General features: G+C 39.1%; 1 protein-coding gene across 1 annotated transcript in view; it reads right to left on the bottom strand.

Annotated features, from left to right (window-relative positions):
- TYR (tyrosinase) overlaps positions 1 to 18224 on the bottom strand; it is a 42952-nt gene extending 24728 nt beyond the window's left edge. The window contains exons 1-2 of the mRNA XM_053970596.1: positions 17316 to 18224; positions 7557 to 7773 (exon numbers count right to left, since the gene is read on the bottom strand). Coding sequence (XP_053826571.1) covers positions 7557 to 7773; positions 17316 to 18158 — 1060 coding nt within the window. The 5' untranslated portion in view covers positions 18159 to 18224. The remainder of the gene's footprint in view (positions 1 to 7556; positions 7774 to 17315) is intronic.
- Between the last annotated feature and the right edge of the window lie 3289 nt (positions 18225 to 21513).

The raw sequence follows: 21513 nt of genomic DNA, 5'->3' as shown, positions 1-21513 counted from the left end.
ATCAAATCATAACCATAGCACCTAAGAACCAAAATACATTAATAGCCATCCATCTTTCTGAGTCTATAGTAAGACAAAGCTTTGAGGAATTCAGGGGAAATCAGAGTTGAAAATATAATTAGGACATTTGGAGAAGGTAGAGTTGGCTTGCTATGAATATTGTAAACTTTAAGGTAAAGTAAGTCTGGATTCAGGAAATAAAGAAGAATACATTAACACCTGCAGATTTTAAGTACATCAGATATGGCCCAGGATTCTGGAGGGTTCTGCTTGGTGACATAAACAGCAAAGGACAGAAGTTCTCAAAGCAAAAATTGGGTCCACAGAAATCTGCATGATGGTGAATGCTATGTTTCCCATTATAAAGAATATATGTACATTGTCAGTCTATCCAGAACTCACAGGAAGCAGTGGCAACAATTTTGGCTTTCTTGCTGCTAGCCACAGCACATAGTTATTGGGATCAGTCAATTTAGCAATACTAGGACATTTCTGTGAACATTAACTGGATAGGATATATCTATGCATCATTCTGAAGCAATTCTTCCACTTATGTTCCACTGCATTAAGTATTTAAGTATGTTTAAGGGAAGAAAAACTTATTGCAGGGTCTGGGTAGACAGCTAGATGTTTGATATCAGACTTTGGATGCTTCTTACATTCCTTAATGCATTTCAAACACTTGATCTAATAATTCATAAAAATATATGGAATACTCATTCTGGCTCTGGACAGCTTTTCATGGAACATCTGCACATAAGCAATTATCTTAATCATCAAAATCTCTGTACTGGAACAGCTTTAGCAACCCCACCCTCTGGCTCCAGATAATTGGGGTGCATCCAGTCAGTGTCAAAGTTGATGTCATGTTTAACCCTGCACGTGAGAAGTTCTAATATCTGATCTCTTGTTATGAAAACTCCATATAAATTTGTAAGTTAGCAGGAATAAAGCCATGATGTGATGTTACTGCATCTTATTATCTGGGGTCTTATTCATTCAGACTTTTTAAAACTTCAGTGCAATCAGCTATGCAGGATGACATACTAGAGTGGGGTTGCCCAAAAAGAACATGTAAAAACTTCACAGTTTTCTCAGATGCAGGAAACTTCGCTGAGGTAGCTGCAGTAAAATCACCTCTAAAGCAGATGTGAGACTACAGATACAAGCAGTGAGCGGAAATAAGAGTTCCTCGTCTCTGTATAGGGGAACTCTTTTTCCTCCAGCTGCCTTGCCCCATGCTGTGCCTTCCTCTCCTCTGCACTACCTTTATCTTGTCAGTCCTTTTGTGAACAGATTTCACTGACTATCCTGGCAGTAAACCACCCTGGAGTGTGGGATGTCCGGTTTTCTTTCCAGGCCCCTAAAATGCAGAGTCTCAGATAAGGATATAATGAGGACAAGTGATGGTAGCAAAAAAGGAGGGAGAGCGACTGACAAATGGATGGAGGAGACTGCAGTGAGCTATTAAATCATCTTAGCCAGTATAGAAAGCTGTAACATTGAGACGTTCTTATAAACCTTTGGTTGACTATAGTGCATCAGAAATAGCTATCAGGACGTACATCACTGAAGTGAAGTTTCTCCAGTGATTTGGATAAGAGAAAAATCACAGTTTTAGAGCTTCATAGACCTTGTTCTGCTCTTGCTCCTAACACTGTTGATCAGCAACAATGATTCAGGGTATTTGAAGTAACTTTACTGAGGCAGGCCAAATTAAATCAGGTGGGAATTTAGACCAAAGTTTATTATAATAGAAACGAATGATACTGCTCAAAATTAAGGCTGCTGGATAGTTTTTAGGATGGTATATAGGTGGTTCTCATTGAACATGCAATTAGCTCAGGTGTATGCCTTTTAATAGAGTACTTAATTATATTAACTGTGGATTTTGCATTCTGCTAACAGAGACCATAGAAGTCCATGTACAATCAGTCAAGTGCAGAACTTTATGTACTGAAAGCAGGTAGTGCTAAGTTGCTCATTTGCCACTGACTGAGGTGCTGTAACTACACCTAGCAGCAGGTATGCAGAGCTTGGAGAGCATTAGCACTGCAAAGTGCTACAGATATGGAGGATCCATTCCAACAATCCTATCTTCTTTAATTATCCTGGGGAACTGCTTAGCATCTCTGGCATCCCTAGCATCATTGAGATATCCATAACAGTTTTGCAAGTGGTTTTCTGAACTGCAAAACAGTATTTCTTACAAAATAAATTTTAGTTTTGTGTGACTTTCTAGGCCAGTGGAAAGGACAACTGGTACTTTAAAGGTCAAATTCTGCTTTGTTTGTTGCATGTTGAGGGGATTGATTGCGCCCCCAGTCAGTTTGCAGAAAACACTAAGCTGGATGGTTGATCTGCTGGAGGCCAGGAATCACAGAATCAATGAGGTTGGAAAAGACCTTTGAGATCATCCAGTCCAACCTATGACCAGACATCCCATGTCAACTTGATCATGGCACTAAGTGCCATGTCCCATCTTTCCTTAAACACTTCCACAGATGGTAGCTCACCACCTCCCTGGGCAGCCCATTCCAATGACTAATCACATTTTCTGTAAAGAAATTCCTCCTAATGCCCAACCTAAACCTCTCCTGGCGCAGCTTGGAGGTCTGTCATCTCATCCTGCTGCTAGTTGCTGGGGAGAAGAGACCGACCCCACCTGGCTACAACCTACTTTCAGAGAGTGATAAGGTCCCCCATGAGCCTCCTTTTCCTCAGGCTAAACAACCTCATCTCCCTCAGAAGCTCATCATAAGACATGTGCTGCAGACCCTTCATTACCCCTGTTGCCCTCCTCTGGACTGGAAGAAGGCTCTGCAGAGAGATCTGGACAGGCTGGATTGATGGTCTGAGGAAAACTGCATGAGGTTCAACCAGGTGAAGTGGTGGTTCACAACATGAGTGCTACAGGTTTGGGGAAGAGTGACTGGAAAGCCATCCATTGGAAAAAGACCTGTTGGTTGACAGCAGCTGAACATGATCCAGATTGTGCCCAGGTGGCCAAGAAGGCCAATGGCATCCTGGCCTGTATCAGCAATGGTGTGGCCAGCAGGACCAGGGCAGTGATTGTCTCCTGTATTGGGCAGTGGTGAGGCCACACCTCAAATTCTGTGTTCAGTTCTGGGCCCCTCACTATGGGAAAGACATTGAGGGGCTGGAGCGTGTCCAGAGAAGGACAACAGAGCTGGGGAAGGGTCTGGAGCACAAGTCCTGCGAGGAGCTGCTGAGAGAACTGGGGGTGTTTAGCCTGGAGAAAAGGAGGCTCAGGAGAGACCTGGTCACTCTACATCTGCCTGAAAGGAGGCTGCAGCAAGATGGGGGTCAACTTCTTCTCACAGGCAATAAGAAACAGAAGAAGTTACCTCAAGTTGCCACAGGAGATGTTTAGATGAGATTTTAGGAAAAATTTGTTCTTGAAAAGGGTGTCTGGGCATTGGAACAAGCTGTCCAGATAAGTGGTAGAAACACTATGCCTGGAAGTGTTTATATAACATCTGCATATGGTACCTGGAAATATGGTTTAATAGTGAAAATGGCAGGTTAATAGTTGGATTTGGAGATCTTAGACACCTTTTCCAATCTTAACGATTCTGTGATTCTATGGTTTAGTGATGGACATGACAGTGTTGGATTTATGGTTGGACTCAATGATCTTAAACGTCTTTTCCAGTCTAAATGATTCTCTGGTTCTCTACCTGAGTCCAACTTTTTCCCATTCTCCCTGAGTATGATTTTTTTCTTTAATAAAGTTTTCACATTTTAGAGAAGTTCAGGTCAGATAGATGCATCTGCTTTAAAACAGGGGGAATATAAGAATTTTAAGGCCATATTCCTGAACATCATCTAGTGATGTTCTTCTAGCTTATATTTCTGCAGTATTTATGCCACTGGCAAATTCACAAGAAAATTTTCAGGGTTAAATCTTACATACTTTCTCAGGTGGTGTTATTACTGTAATCCCTCTAAACTGAGCTAGCTGCAAGATCCATAGAATTTGACCTATATGACTGGAGTAAATCAAAGTTTGTGATTATCTAATTTAGACCATGTCACCACCTACTTATTTTTTCTTAAAATTTCTCTTCTAGAGTTTCAATGTGATCTGTGCTGAGTAGTCTTCCTAGTTCTCTAACAATGGCTTTTTGCAATTTGACAATATTTTCTCAGTGTGCATCATAAATTTACCTAGGGGTAGAGGGTCAAGCTGGGTGAGGAATGTTGGCTGTAGCCTGAAACTGTTTCAATTAGAAGTTTCCTGTTGGCTAACTTCATTTTTAGAAGCCATTTTTTCTACAGCTTTATGGATTGCTGTGAACATACAGAGAAAAGTTTTCCAGATGAAAATTTCTCATTTCAGAAAAAAAAGGAAAATGTCCTTTTGAAATGAAATTACATTTTGAAATGTTTAATGATTTATTCCATTATTTCGTGACAAAATAGCAGTAACAATACATAATTGTGACAGACAATGGAATGCTATGACATGGTTTGGCTTGATACCATTTGTCATGAGTTAATTCATGAATAATGAGTGATACAGGGTTTTAGATTTTTTTTAATGCTCTTCTGTGACTTTGTGCAAAACTTAGAAGGCCCTGATTTTCATTTGAAGTTGCTGTGAATGAACTAATTTGAACTGTGGAATCTGCTCATAAAGAAAAAGAAAGTCTAAATTTTTCAGCTATCTCTTATTCTTAGGAAGTAGCATTCAAGGTGTCACACTCCAAAACTGAACTGAACAAAGAAGCCAAATTACTTAATTAGCAGTCAGCTAATCCATATCTGATCTTTCTGGATGCTTTTAAACTAGGCTGATTTTCTGTTCTCTTGTATCCATGAAGTTTCCAATGAAATCAGCAGTGTTCCCCAGTTAGGACCATGAATCAACAAATCCTATTTAAAATAATTGCTTCCAGGGGCAAAGTGTGAACTGCTCTTAACCTGTTGTTTTTCATTCATAGCAGAATCTGGTCTGTCACAGAGTGAGAGGGCAATTCATGGGCACAGCCTCATGGGAGTGTTTTATTGAACAATATTGACCTTTTCTGTTTATGGTTGTTGTGAAATAAATTCTTCAGTGACATAATTTCTGTCTCTGCAGCAGCACCTTATGTTAGTCAAACAGAAAGTTCAGCCTGCCTTGTTGTCATCTGCTTATAATGATGCTGACTGATACTTGCCCCTTTGAAGGATGAAAGTTTTAGCCTTTGTTCCAGCGCACTGAGGAATGAAAAAGCATAAAGTTCTGCCCAGAATGGGATGTTCTATGTGATCACAAGTATTTTTCATTACAGAACTGAAACTGAGGTGTAAATCTCACATTGGTGTAAATCAGGAGCTGCCCAGTTACAGTCACTGGCTTAGTTCTGATCGCATTTTATAAACCCAGAGTAACTCCAATAAGGTCAATGCACTTACTTTGAATTTCCTTGGGATCTAAAAGGAATTAGAATTTGACCTTAGGTACATTGGCACAAAATTGTGCAAATAAGTAAAGCAGGGTTGAAAAATGTTTTGCTTCAAAAAAAGAACAAAATGTTAGGACCTACAAAGTGTTAACAGGTTTGTAAGAACACAGTCAAGAAGAAGTAGGCACAGACACTGTAAATGCAAGTCGCCAATCCAAACTTGGCATTTTTGCACAACTAAAAACTAAGCTAGCCATTTTAAAGAAAGGAGTTAATGCAATTATAAGGGCTTTTTTATCAGTAAAATTTCTTTAAAAATATTCTCCCATCTTTTTCAACATTAGCCATGAATTCTTGACTTCACATTGCAATTGTGTATCTAGTTAGCTAAATAAGTTGGTTGCAGAAATGTTTGTGGTCGTGTGGTGTAAAGTTGTGTTGAAATAATTCAGGTTAAAAAATGAAATAAAAAACTCCCACAGACTGTGCTTTTGCTTTAGTTTACAATACCAGTGGCATGATGGTAGACCCTCAGTAATTTATTACTTGTTTACTTCAATTTCTTTTTCTTTACTCTTTTTCATCTATTCACACACTTTATGCCTAAAATGTAGGCAAACCTCTACTCAGTTTTGTCACCTTTTTCTTTCCAATACTTCATGTAGTTTCTGTTTTCAGGTACAGAAAGCACAGTTACATTTAGAGATGCAGACAATTATTGTCTGGATTCTTTCTAGGCTGCTAGGGACAAAATCTGAATGCCTGATTATTTTAAAAAAATAAAATGGTCCACTTTTCCCAAAAAAAGCTTTATGGCATTCCATACTGCATTAAGACTAAGACTGAACATATGAAAACTTTTGCAGTGTTAGAATCATAGCATGGTTAAGGTCAGAAGGCACCTTAAAGATCATGTTGTTCCAACCCCTCTGCCATCTAGTGACAGATGCCACTCACTCAAGTTGCTCAGGGCCCAAACCAACCTGGCCTTGAGCACTTCCAGGGACAGGACAGCTTCTCTGCAACATGTGCCAGTGTCTCACCATCCTCTGTGTAAAGAATTTCTTCCTAATATCTGATCTAAACCTTAACTCTTTCAGTTTAAAACAATTGGGCCTTGTCCTCTCACCATCTGCCCATATAAAAAGTCCCTCTCCCTTCTTTTTTTAAGTCCCCTTAATGTACTAGGAGACCCCAGTAATTTTCCCTTGGAGCCTTCTCTTCTGCAGACTGAATGCCAGCTCTCTCAGCCTGTCTTCATAAAAGAGTTGTTTCATCCCTCTTATCATCTTTATGACTCTTTTCTTATCCTCTCTCCTACTCCTGTTTTGTATTGTTATGCCCTTATGCAGTTTCTTGAAAACAAAAAGCTCTGAGAGATTGAAAGTAGATCACATTTGATTCAGCTGATACATGATATTGTAGAAATATATTTACTGTTAAATGTAAAATGTGTTATCCTTGCTTATTTGGAATTTTACAAGATTCAAAAGAGTTTAGTAGACAGATAATTAAGAATTTCTTAGTAAAGAACTTTTGCTTACAAGCCAATTAGGAAAACTCAAAACAGGTTAAATAGCTAGATAAGTAAACAACTAAATTCTGTTGGAAATTATACTAAGTATTGTTCTTGAGGGATAACTTAATCCATGTGCTTTAGAGTTTGGGAGAATCTCTGCTGTGGAGTTCACAGTGGAATGATGTAGACAGAACATGCCAGCTGGCAACATCTTCTTTCACCCTTGTTACCCAGCCTGGTCCCTGGAAGACAGTGAATTCCAGGGCAAACATGCCCTCCATGGCTACATGGTTACGCATGGTTGTGCATAAGCAGATTATTGGATGTTCTCCTTTTCTGCTGGGCTGTATTTTTATGCAGTGCCTGGTGCTGACTGTAGCAGGAGAAAGTATCTCCTAACAGGCTTAGGGTCTGATCTAGTCCATAGTTTCTAGTTTGTTATCAAACACCTTTAATGTGGTTCTTTCTATCTTCTGCTATTCCAGGTGAAAGCATAACTTTTTCCTTTTTTTTTACAGTTATTCTTCACAAAACCAATTCAAACTACCCAGAGTTTGAAGACTCTAACCCCAGAGAGAATCAATTTACAGATGGAAATGGTGTAACAGAATAAAGCACATTACCTTCCAAAGTGTTTCGGAAACTGTAATTGGCCATTTTATCCATGGGTCCAGATTCATACTGAGTTAGTGAAAGGCAAAATTCGACATCAGCTGAGGATGGGAGCCTTGGGGTCCTTGATTTATCGTTGTTTCCAGGATTTCTCCTTATAGGCCCCTCGCCTGTGGCACTGCATAAACCCTGTTGGCTGTTGTACTCTTCTGACCGAGTGCAAATTACCTGTGTAAAACTTTCGATTAGAGGAGTTGCAATTACAAAAAAATAAAAAAGAGGTACTTTGATGAATTTTTTTGAATAACAAAGAAAATGTACAATATAATAAGTTTATTTCAAGAATACATATTATTTTTAAGTTTCATCTGTGTTATTTTAATATAAGATGGTTATTTCATAGAAAACAGTCCTCTAATACAGTGCACATTTTGAAATAATACACTGATCTGTAGCTGAAATAACCCATGTGGACTAAGGTATCAAATCATTCATGCTCTTGAAAACTCACTGAGGCTAAATTCAGTGTTACCCACCAATGCAGCAGGACACAGAGTTAAATCTGCTGCTGAATTTGCTAAATGGAGGATTTTTGGCTTCAGCAGGCTACTGAACAAAGCCATAATCACAGATTTTTTACCCAGTACAGTAAGTGTGGGAAATGCTGACTTGAAATATGAAAAAAATTATTATGAAAATATATGTGTGTACTTTGTCAGGGTAAATGGACACTTACTTTCTCTATGTCTCAATGATGCTACATGTATAAAATGGGAAAAAATTTTCTGCTGTATTTCCTAGAAATGTTGCAGAGATGAACTTATATCACCGACTGAAATACCATAGTGATGGATTTTGAGAAAGGATCTTAAACAGAGAGATGGATAAAGATGTAAAATACTGCCAGCCTCCAGCACCGTTTATATAAATGTTCTGGGTTCACAGACAAAGTCCAATTACAATGGCATAAAACATCATTATTTGTCAGATGATCTGCAGAGGCTGCCAGTCCAATCTGAGACTCCTGGAAGAGCAATGTAGTTCAATGGTGGTTCTATGAGAATGAAACAGAACAGCATCTCAGAATTCTCAGAAGATTTTTTTTATATTATCAGGTAACGTTGAGGCTCTGAATCAAACTTAGCTGTCTATTGTTTTGCTTTCCTTTGGAAAAAAACACTAAAACAAGTAAAACTCCAAACCACTAGAGATCCCTTTAAGACACAGGACTTTGCACTTAATCGATGTGGTTAATAAGAAATTTGGGTGGGGAAAGAATAGGTCTCATTAGTGAGTGAAACATCATAGGGGAGAAAACACCCAACACTAAAACTTCAACTTCTTTTATCCTGACGGTATAATTCTATTTCATGGACCAAAACAATGAACAAGAAGGTGAGTGAAAGCAATCATCTCTGCTTTGAATGAGATAGATGAAAGAACATGAAATTCTCTGTTGAAAGAAGTGGGTGGAAGATTCGTTTCACCTATACTAGCCACACAGAAACTGTGACATTGAAGCAACACTTTAGGATGACCTCTGCAGTCAGAGGAGAGGGAGGCATCTCCTGAGTGTGATAGAGCTCTCCTAAACCAGATTTCTGGTAGATGAGATGTACTTACCTCTAGGGGTGCCTAACTCTCTCCATTGACTAAGTCAATGAAATAAAATGAGTAAAAAAATCAATGCTGAAACTGTCTCTGAACTGCAGTTAGCAAGGGAAGCAAAATTAAGAGTGTTCAACTTAATGCTCTATTTCTGCATTAGGGTGGGATGAATCACACCCTGGAGGCTCAGATGTGCTTCTGAACTAACTAAAGACAAAGCCAAAGGCAAGTTGATGTGCTGCTGAACTAACTTTTGAACAAGTGGAAAGATCAGATGAATCCTTTTGTAAGTGATTTGATGACAAATGCATAGATAATGGTTGATGAAGCTGGTGATATAACACAGAGTCCTTAAGAACCTGGAGTTCTTAAATGATAAATTTCCTATGATTATGAATAGCATGGAAAAACTATTCTCATCTTATTTGGGTGTATATAAAAAAGCTTATCAGAGCAATTTATCCTTAGACACTGCTTCATTAGCTTCAATCTGTCCATGTCTGTTAAAACTACTGAGGAGGCCTTGGAAACTGTAGGTAGTTTTCCAGCAGAGAGTTGCACGAGCACATTTCCCCCAGAAGCTCACCAAATGGGTCAGGATTGTACCTCTATGAGGGACTCAGGTCAGGAGTGTGTCTCTAAAAAGTCTCTTCTAAGAATCTCCACCAAGAAAAGAGAGGTAGTGACAGGGAGAGGCCCATAGTTATAAACACAGACCATAGATAAACTATGGTTTGGTTTTGTGGTTTTATGGTTTTATGATTATTTTATGTTACTAAGTGAATTGATTCCCATCAGAAGGAAAATAGGTGGATGGTTCAGAAGAAGCTCTAGTAATTTCTTTGTTTATAAAAATGTACCGTTCTGTTTCCCTAGAAGTGCATTAGTGATGAAGGCAAATGTGTCTTGGCTGGTGAAGCTCAACCTGTTTCTCAGTTGTTGCTTGGCTCAGAAACTTCCCACGTGTGGATTTTGTATCTATCTCTACTATGGACTTTATCTAGGTTCATATCTCATGGGTTCTCCATCCTGCCATCTCTTATCTTTCATCATTTTCCCTCTGCCCTAGGGATATATCCCTATTGTGTCTTAAAGAGGAATCACATACTGTGTTCAAGACCCAATTTTCAGATATGCAGGCAGGGAGTCTTCAAGCATGAGCTTAAATATATCTCTGAACAAAGAAACTTTCCCCCTTTGTTCTGTTTATCCATTTCAGTGGGATTTAATGTAATTTTTAATGTCATGAGGCTTATAAATTTTTAGAGTGCTAATGTTTTTTTCCATTTATGTCTCAGTGTAGCCCTCATTAACTGTCTGACTAACCAAATTCATCTTAAATAGAAGCCAGATGCTACAAGGCATTTGGAAAGTCATGGTCAAGAAAGCCACAACCTAAGTTCCAGGAATGAAAACACTTGTCTGTAACCTTTTGCTATTGCTTTTTGTGAACTAAAAATTAAGGCCTGGTCATAAAATTAACCGGAAAACTTTTCCAGAAAGATTTAACTTAGTTGATATTAATTATGGGTCTATCCTGAAACTATAATTTGCTGTTTTAACAGTCATGGGATGTGTAAGTGATAATAGAACATAGATCAGTCAAATGGCTCTTTCTGGATGTAATCTGCATAAATGGGTCATATCATTGCTTTCTTTTCCTTCAGCAGGAATACTTTCTACTGTAAATGTGTTGGTTTAAAACATGATATTTTATTCCCTTTTAGAAGAGTCCTGAGCAAATTTCTCGGTTCACCCTGGACACATGTTCAAATCCCAGCTGCACCTGCTTGTGTGAATTTGCCAGTTCCAGGGAAATTGTTAGGAAGATACTCTGAGGAAAAGCTTATGTAAGCAGTGAGCAGAGCAAATACCAGTAGATGGCAGTCCAGAATATCCAGGATCGCTTCTGGACCTTGTAGCACCCAGCAAAAATATCCCTCTGTGCACTGCAGCTGAGATCTTGAACACAGCTATGCTGAGTGCTTCTTAGAAAACAGAGTGTAGAGGCTACTGTCTCACACCTGTAGCAAATGGGAAAGCCTTTTGTCTTTTAGTTCGCAACTGCATACACAGTTTATTTTGGCCCCTGTGCCAAAATAAAGGGAACTGCATTACAGAAGATTTCAGTGGTGTTCAGTCTTTTGCCTGCTGTCTTTAAATTTAAAGTTTTGGGGAATTTTGTGACAGATTTCTTGGGGTTACTTTTGCTTATTAGATCTATGCACACAAGGGCATTCAACACTGGTAATATATACCTAAACACGTGGGAAAAGAGGATTCCCTATGGTAGGAAAATAGGTGCTCGCTCACAAAGTGATTTGAAGTTCCTCAGGTCATTGGGGCAGTAGAGCCACTCAAAAGGCTAATCCACACCTCTGTGTCCTTTAGAACTGATCCCTTGCACTGCTTCTCCTCCGAGGCCACTGAGCTCCCCTCCAGAAGCTGTAGCAGCACATTTTCATAGTGCTGTGTTGCAGATTAGATAGCGTAAAAGAACCACTTCAGACTACAGTCAGAGGAACCATTTGACTTGCTGATGTGTGCCAGCCACAGAGATGTGATGTAGGCACTGCCTTCCTTCACACCTCCCCTCACCTGTTTGTCCTACATGAAATCTGGACTCCCGAGTTGGAGCCTTGGGTCCCATCATGGAGCCAAAAGAGATTTTGTACTGATTCACTGCCTTTCTCTGTCTTTCTCCACTTATTCTCACAACCTTGCTTGGGAATCTCATTAAAGCACATCTCTCACACTGGATTTAAAACATTTGGCAGCTATAAAGAGATTTAATATTTTCTCTTTTTTTTTTTTTTTTTTTTTGGGCTGCATTAGGCACTGGCATAATTTAATCCTAATTAGGTGGCATCCAGAAGCCCTTTACTCACCAAACTGGGAAAACGCAAGGAAATCCCCAGATACAAGCTGTACCTTGAGACCCTGTTTTTACAGGTGGAACTTTAAAAGGTGCTGTATCTGTAGCAGACCAGAAGGGTTTTAAGAGTGTTTGTATATTTATATCTGGTTGTTCATATACTGCTGAATATTGTCAGGAATGGAAAAGTTAAACATGCAGAGAATTTAAAAGAAAAGGAGAAAATATACAAAAGCAAAGCCTTGAAGAAATTCTAAGAAACTTGTAAAAGAGTGAGGTCCTTGACTGTCTTTCTTCCCCTTATGGCACATAGAAAAACTGGGGGAGCTGTGAAACTCAAGCTAAAAGGAGATAAGACAAACATGAACTGACAGCACTGAAGCAAACCTGGGGCCTTAAAGGTATTTTCTCAGCCTTCAGTAAAAGCTGGCTGAGTTTCACCTTTCTGCATAAAGGCAGCCCAGAACTGAAAGGCAACCTATACCAAATTAAGGACCTCAAAATGGTGCTGGGGTGGAGTAGGAAAGTCTGTTAACAATTACTGATGAAGTATTCACTAGCACCTCCTGGTCTGACAGCTCTGCAGCTGTCTCCAAGCTGTACCGTCACTGCTGCTGTCTCCATGTCTACTGTGAAATCACTCAGACACATCTCTCTGGAGGGAGATGGTGGGTTTCTTCTGCTGGTGAATTATTAACAAACCCCACTTTTTATGAAATCAACCTAGCTATTGATTTATACACCTCTAAAGGTGTACATTCTTTATCTTTTACCTTACACGACTCCTGAACAAGCATGGCTATACACTAGTGGACAGCCAAGCATCCAAGAGCCCAGCTCCACTCTCACCCACACATGTCCATGCATGTCACCACACTGTCCAATCCCTTGGACAGTCATCCACAGGGACATAGAGGCTGAGGATACCCCAGTGGCTGCTTCTGCTATGCACAGATCATGATACCCTCCTGCTGCAGTCCTGAGGTGGCATGTGAAGAAGAACCTCTTCCTAACAGGAAATGTTTCAAATTTATAATTCATGTAAGTGTATCATTAGAGAACACACTTCCTAAACTCTTTCTTCATAGTTGCTCCATTTGGGCTCTTACTTTTTAAAGTACCAGCCTGTAGCTGGCACCACAATCTATTAAGTTGCAATAACAAACAAAGCTTGTGAGTTCCTTACAATCCATAAGCAGATGGATCTAAGACTTTTACTGATCTAAAAATCAAGAAGTGCTGGCTTCTGGTGTTTGTATTTCTGAAAATTTCTTGCAGTTTTAAAGGTAGATGTAAAATAATCTTTCCAATAATGCTGTCAGACAATTCAGCTAGCAATACAGCTTGCTGATAAAATGTACTTAGAATTAAATAACTGTGTCTGAATAGCTAAATTCATATTTCTTATGAAGTCATGTTTTCAGGTCATGGATCTAAAGTACTGTCATTATTACTTCAGAAGCATTTTATCAATTTTCTATTGGTGTAACTTGTTTCTCTTTTGTAGTAGCTTTGCTTTTGTGTAAGTTGAAGTGCTAAGGGAAATTTTCCATGCTTGCAACAAAGAATTGGCAGCAGGCTTTACCCCAGCACATCTGAGAGCAGCCAGCTCTCCATGTTATGCAATTGCTTCTCTCAAGTCTTAGGAGAGACAGAATAGAGGGAGCTGAAGTTGGTGGTGTATCTTGCTTACCACAACAGCAAACTGAAATAGCACTTAGATTCTCCAGCTTTATTTTCTTCATTCTGTGTCTAGCACACTGTGGGGATTCCCAGACTCTAATGTTAATAGCTAGAAGAAAGATTCTGCTTTTAATTTGCAGTAGGATTTTATGCATCTGCAACTTCATTGACTTCAGTTGTTTCTCGAAATTAGCTCTGGTGTAGAAGAGAGAAAAATTTAATCTCCTGCTATTTAGAATCATAGAACATTTTGGTTCAAAGGGACCTTTAAAGGTCAGCTAGTCCAAACCCCCTGCCATGGGCAGGGACATTTTCAACTAGATTTTTTTTTTTTGTTTTTTGCAAATCCATTATTTTGAATAATTGTAGAAAAGAGCACTAAAAAAAAAAAAAAAAAAACACCAAAAAACCAAAAACCAAAAAAAAAAACCACAACACTCTAAAAATATCATGTAATATCTTCAATTCCCATATATTTTTCTGATAAGTTGATATGGAATTACAAAAATTGCTAAAGCATTAGTATGTCTCATGCAGTCCTAATGCTGAGTGTAACACTTGAATCATCACAAATAAGTAACTGAAAACATGAGAAAATCCTTCCCACCCACCCTAAAACATGAGCTAAGCAAACAAACAAAACCAGTAAAGATTCCTGATAGAAATGCTGGTAAAAAAGGCAGGAATCAGAAATGTCACTTAGATGACAAATATGAGAAAAATGTGGATGGATAATTCACTCAGACAAATGGTAATAGCAGCACGTTGAAGAAAAAGTAAGGTGAAAGCAAGAATTTCAGCATGTATCCATGGGTATCCATGTTGCTATGGCTACCCTTCAATGGAATAAAGTATTTTCTCCTTTCTTTGGGATTAAAAAAAAAAAAAAAAAAAAAAAAAAAAGAAAGAAAGAAAGAGGTATGCTTTTCTGCAAATAAGCATTTTACCTTTTTTTAAATAAATCTAAACCATTTCCTAACATAGCAGGCATTGTAAAGACACTTAAAATTCTAAAAAGGACACCATATTATTGATGTGCTATTCTAAGGTTACTCTTGCCCTCTTTTTATTTTGAATGCTTGCTAAAAGCATTCTTGTTAAATTCCTTCAAGTTCCTTCACATTTCTGGATCCTCCTCTTTTTTTCTTTTTTTTTCTTTTTTTTCCCTCATGCTGTTTAGCTACAGAGCTTAGATAATCAGAGCATTCTGCAGCAGATCTGTGGCTGTTTTCACATTCAAGCTAAGGCTATTTTTGTTCCCTTTTGATTTTCTGGAGGAATATTTTGATCTCTTACTTTGTGCTACTCAAAGGAACTGTTATTCCCTATTAAGCAATTGTTTAATTTCGTATTCAACTCTGATAAAGAAATATCTTTACCCCAAACTCTCGACTGAAAATGCAGACTGTTCAATCTCTTTCATTCTTTCTCAGGATAAGACAGGAGAGCCATAAATAGATGGAAGATATTAGAGGGAAATGTTAGCATTTGAAGGTAAAGTTATCACATATTTTGGAAATTTTGAAAAAATTGTAACATTTTCAAAAGTCACCAAAAATATAAGTGATAAGAATTTCCAGAAAATACCTAGAAAATGTCAGCAAACAACTTAGGTGCTCTTACGTATGCATATTGACACTGAATGTGTTTTAAACATAGCATACCTTTTATTCCTGCACCACTTAAAGTTATACAACTTGTTCCATAAAAAACTCTTTATTTTAAGACTGTATTAGTGGAAACTAACTTTAAATGAGATATTATAAACCTGACTATTTCTTAAATATATCAGTTGCTACTAATAAATTTTCTGGGTATTTATTACCAAGATGAAAATATCTTAAGAATCTGGACACAATTAATAAAGCCTTAAAAAAAAAAAAACCCCAAAAAAAACAAAACAAAAAAAAAAAACCACCTAAACACAACTACCTGACAACTGCATGTCTTTTAGAAAATCCTGCTTGTAACTTGCTGATTCCTGTGTATTACCTGTCTCCTTGGTTATCTCATCCAATATACTGTATTGATAGCTCCACTTGGCACATGTAACCAGTGCAATTCTGGTTTCATTTTATCCATTTCCCCACATGTATATTTTTCACACAACCATTTATTCAGCTTAGTGTAGAACAGCATAAGATCCTCTTCTTTCTGACAATGCAATCTAATTAAGCTAGTAGAGCTGATCCAGATTCAACTTGTTAGAAATAAGAAGAATTTTAGAAAACGGGATGAAAATGTATGTTTGTATCTGTGGCTGTATCTATTTATGGCTATGCCTACAAAGTTAAATATGCACAGGAAATTTCTCAGGCACTGAGGCCAAGTGACATCAAATAATCCATGACTATGTCGATAAAATAATTTTAGTCTCATAAACAGGGTGTCTCTATGCAAACATTCTCCTGGGAATGGTCCTTGAAATTATTCCTGTCTGCGGGACAAAAAGGTATGCAACAGAATAGCCTAAATAGTTCTGTTACTATATCTCCAAATGCTTGAATTTAGAGGTATACACACCCTCTATTATTCAGAGGGCACAAATCAAGGCTAGATACTGCACAACCAGCCCAGTAAGCCCAATTGGGTGCTGATTTGTAATATGCCTGAATATGCCAGAGCTGCTTGAATTTGTCTCTCTGTGAAATCACTAAAACTGCCCAACCTTCAGTTGGGCTGCTGCTACAGAAATAAATAGAAGATAGACTTAGACATACATAATCATAGACTTCAACACCAGAAGCAACTGTTGCTATTGTCAGGATGGAGGGTGTCTGTTGCTGCTGATAGACCTTTGTATTTTAGACAATGTGGCAGTGATGAGCAAGAGACAAAAAAAAGCCCTCAGTGTTAGAGGGTCAGTGTTATAGTTCAGCTATATGAGACCTTATCACTTATGTATAACTGTAATGTCACCATGTTTTATGGGCTGATTTGAAGTGCTTTTAATTGCCAGGAATCACTATTGCATTTGCCTTTTAGTTCCTTTAAGCAGGGATTATTTCTTCTTTATTTCTTTGAGCTACTGATGTGAATTACATAGCTGATTCTTCTCTACTCTAAAGGCTTGGTTTACTTGTTTGTCTGTTTGTTTAACATTGAAAGCAGGTTAGTTAAATTTGATAGTTTTTATCTCATGGATGGGAGGAATACAGTGGGAGAGGGGTAGAGTGCCTGAAAAGTCTCTGCTTCTATTTCCATCATTGAGTCACCTACTGTTTTGCAATGGTGCTAGAAATTTATGTGCATAAATCCTGCTTCTCTGACCTAACTGGCACACCAGAGTCAAGCATATTTAACCTGCTAAAGGCCATGTTTGGACACAAAGGCATAACTGTCCCCCTTCCACTTTATTTTTATGTTCTTAATTAAGCAACCTAAATCCTACAGTCAGAAAGAAATGAGACAAACTTAAAAAGGAGCAGCTCTAAATGAAGATAAGGTCCACATAAAATCCCATTTGCTCTCTGGCATTGCTTACTTTCTCTCCAGGAGTATCTAAGGGAAGGTAGTCAGGCTAAACCCCCATCTTGTGCACCTCACTTAAGTGCTTAAAATCAGATGGGATCATTCCCTTCCCCTTTCCTTGGCCAATTCTTACCTGCCAAGAGGAGAAAATTGATGCTGGGCTGAGTAAATTAGGGTTGGTGGGATGTCTGCCACCCATGTACTCATCATTGCAGACCTCACAGTCCTCTGCATCTCGCCAGTCCCAGTAGGGGATGGTGAAGTTCTCATCACCCGTTATCCTCTGGATCTGACGCTCCCACATCAGCAGAAAGACCCGATGCCAAGGCAGGAAACCGGGGGCTTCGTGGGCAAAATCAATGTCCCGCCACACATTGGACCCACCTAAGAGTGTGTCTCGAGAGGCATAATAATGCATCCACACAAAGAGATCGTACACATTGATGTCTCTGAACATGGGGTTGGAGCCATTGTTCATCTGAGTATACGTGCCGGTAGCAATAACGTAGTCCTGGCTAGGGATGTTTTTTGCCAAGTTAAGATAGGCAAGAAATTTGTTCTTCTCACTGGTGGTGAGCTGGAAGACGTTTCTTCTTGTTTTCACTTGCCTTTCAGTGCAGTTGGGCCCAGAGAAGCCAAATTTGCACTCCCCACAGCTGAATCCCATGAAGTTGCCTTCACATCTACATGTCCGGTTGTAAAATACAGAGGGCCAGTCCTCTCTGTCATCCACTCCTGAAAAAGGGAACTGTGGTCCCAGTGGAGCCTGGGAGAGAAGGATGTTCTGGCAGGACCCTCTGCTGGAAAGCTCCCCACATGGGGACCCATCTCCATCCCAGGGGGGACAGCATTCCTTGCTCAGCAAGCTCTGCACATTCGCACAGGCTCTGGGGAACTGCCCAGTGGATGGCTGAAGGATGACGAGCAGAAAACCCAGGGCAAATAGCAGCATAGTGACAGAGCAGCAGGAGAGCATCAGCGTTATGCTTCAGTGCGTAGAGCGTTCTCTCTGACCCCTCCAAAGGCCTGTGTATGAAAGGAATTCCTCCCCTCCACTGGGAATGCTTCACTGCTGGCTTCTGCTACAGTGCACCCTTCAATGTCCTTCCCCATTTCTACACGAGATGCATTTACATGCAAAATACACTTCAGGGTTAATCTCACTATCACATGTTTTAGGTGAAAGCCAAGTGACTTTCCCCCCACCCCCTACAAGTTTCAAAATACAGGCATTTATTATAAACTTTCATCTTCTGCCTAGCACATGATTGCTCTCTCCTGGCAATTGGAGAGGAAGTAAAATTAAAGTTTGGACACTGAATCAATTGTAAGTTCTTAGAATTCCTAGTTTGATTATATGCTTTAGAGTAAATGGTTGGTTAAATAAAGACGTGGCAGAATCTGGTCGGTTAAATAGGAAGAACAGGACATAAAATAGGACATAAAAATGAAAAAATAAAAAATTTGTGAGCAAATTTTTTCAACAGGAAGCAAAAATAAAATTTGGTCAGATTCAATAAGAGCATAAGGCAGAAGCAGAACAAATTTGACTTAGTGCTTTTACATTTCAGCGTAAACTGCCTTTCTTGGATTAGCGTATGGCAAAGGGAGGTGAGGGAAATAATATAGTTTTAATAAGAAGATAATTTTTGTTCTTCAAGAATTGATAGTGTTTTCACAGTTGATGACACACAGAAGTCTGCATGACAGTCTTCTCTACAGTTTTGTGGGAAACACAGACAGTCTGCCAATAGATTTTCAGAAAGCACTTTGAGCATCTGTCTCTGGATCAGGAAAAAACCATTGACTCCTGTTTTTCTCCCATCAAGCAGTTTGCAAACACCATATCTGTGTTCCTTACTCAATATGTTACTGGGCAGCCTCCAGACCACCCACCTCTTTCTTCTTGTACATTAGCCTGAGCAGAGCTGACAGAGCTGCATGAGCAGATTTAAAAGTTAGATGTTCTTTGAAGCTGCCCCTTGCAAGTGGACAACTGTTGTTTTACTGCTGGACAAAGCGCACATGAGTTATCCATTATTTTCTTCATCTACTACTGCTGTTAGTAAGAGTTGTTTTCTTGGGTTTGTTTCTTGCTAAAAGCTTTATAAGTTATTTCCTTGTGCTTAGGGGGGGCAGGAATAACATATAGGCAAATGAAGTGAGAACTTAGCTGGGAAATGAGGTCTTTGCTGGGATCAGGAGGTCATCACATGACCGTGCTGAGGAGCACGAGGTGCTTTAATCCTGTTGGCTTCTACGCCTCAGGTATTCCAGGGGATTATCCCTGAGTCCCACTTCCAGGGAGCCTGTGATGGGGGAGCCTGGAGCAAAAAGGACAAAGGGAAAGTATTTGCTTTTTCAAAAGATATTTCTAACGATTGTCTGGTGTTTACTATTTTTTACCTGATTCCCCTGGTTTCCATGTTAGGCTTGTAAAATGTATTCTATCATAGAAAGGCTACTTGTTTGATTTATTTTATTTTGTTTGTACCTGGCTGTTTGGGAAACCTTGCCATTTTATTTACTGTTCTTCCCATGGATGCTACTACAAAAATACGATACATGAGGAGAGACCCACCTCTGCGATAACAATATGTATTTTTTAATTTTCACTGAAAAGCTACAGAGATTGGGAGAAACTTGAGGTAGAGCCTCAGAGTGAACCAGAAAAGTCCTCAAATTTATATTTATGCAGACAGTCATACACACAAATATGTTCAATACCCTGTTTTAATATTCAAATGAGATTTTATGTTCAGTGTTACAAAAGAAGGATCTGAGCCTTGAGACTTGTCATATGATGAATTTCCGAAGCAGCTGGTTAACCACAGAATTCCCTGTACAATGGTACAAATGAGAAGCTTTGAATCAGGACTGTGACTCAGGAGCAGCGCACACCCCTCTTGCTGTATAGAGATGTCAATAGTTACTAGAAAGAAAACTCCCAGAGAAGTGAGAAATCTTCCTGAAGCTCACCTGCTGGCATGCTTGCAGCTTTAGGATCAGATTTTCAACACTGTGCTGCAATGCTAAACCAAGCTTCACGGAGGAGAGATGGCCTATGGATTTCTGATGTAGTTATGGATAAACACAAGGAGCATTCCAAGAAGAAACAACAGCATTGAATGGGGCTCACATTACCTCATTAAATTAATTCTTTGTTTCCTTGGAGCTGAGTGGGCTGATCTTCAAAATATCCTGTCTTCCTATTGTAGAATGCCATGGAAATTTCCATTCTGGGCTGATAATACTGAAGCAATCAAGTAATATAAGTGGATTTTAAAAAATTCTGATAGCTGGATGGCACCATGAAGGAAATATTCCTCAATATTGCTTGTTAATTACTTGTTAGGAATTCTGTGGGGATTTTAGGTCTAGTTGGCTATGTAGAGTGGGGGAAAAAATAAATTTGGGATGGGAAAATGGAGAATAATTTTACTTGTGGTTATTTTAAAAGCCAAGCACAAAACTCTGGAGAAACAAGGGCTGGATAGACAAAGCTGATGCTGTTCAATTACCAGTGGAGATATGAATTGTCTAGAGAAAAAGACAAAAAAAAAAGGTTATTTGAGATCAATAAGCAGAAGAACACTTGACAATTAGAGAACAAGTGGAAAGACAGATAGTCTATTAACCAGACAGGAAATTCAGTCTGATCAACCAGTAGACTCAGATTGTGTGAACCAGTGAATGTTACCAGTTCAATGCTTTTATTATGTGGTCATATTATTTTTGATCTGATACTGGGATACCTACAGGCTTAATGCGTCAGAAAACAGACATTCACACTGGTATGAAAACACAGGCCAAATGTTAGAAGCAACTTCTAGGAGCAAGAAAAGTGCTGTTGATCTGTAGTCCAAAGCAAGGGAGAAGAGGTGCTGATGCAATCAGAGCAATGAAAGTATAGAAACATTAGCAAACAGCAAAAGGCAGTCTCTTCCTGTTATAGACTGAAGAAAGCAAGGAGCAGAAAAATAGATACCAATCTATCAATCTACAGTCTGCACAAAATTTGCCTTATACCTGTCAGTCATGATGGCAGGACAGCATTCTAAGGGGGATGCTAAAGCAATATTTCCTACAGTTTTGTTACACTCCACTTACACTTCCCCTCTGCTTTCAGATCTTTGCTGAAAGGCAGCCTGACTTCTGGCTTTTGGAAGCATGCTGGGCAGAGAGAAAATTTTGGTATGTGGCTCTGAATGCTTTCCTATCAGCTTTCAGAGGAAAAGTGTCAAACAATTTCTAAGTACTATGTGGCTCATACCAGTGGCCGTGATAGCAGGCCAGGGTCCAGATTTAACTAGGTGGATAATATTGTGCTG

This window comes from Vidua macroura, chromosome 2, assembly GCF_024509145.1.
Source record: "Vidua macroura isolate BioBank_ID:100142 chromosome 2, ASM2450914v1, whole genome shotgun sequence".
In the NCBI taxonomy this organism is placed as follows: Eukaryota; Metazoa; Chordata; class Aves; order Passeriformes; family Viduidae; genus Vidua; species Vidua macroura.
Note: the sequence above shows the minus strand (reverse complement) of the source record. Positions and strands in the feature narration are given on the sequence as shown.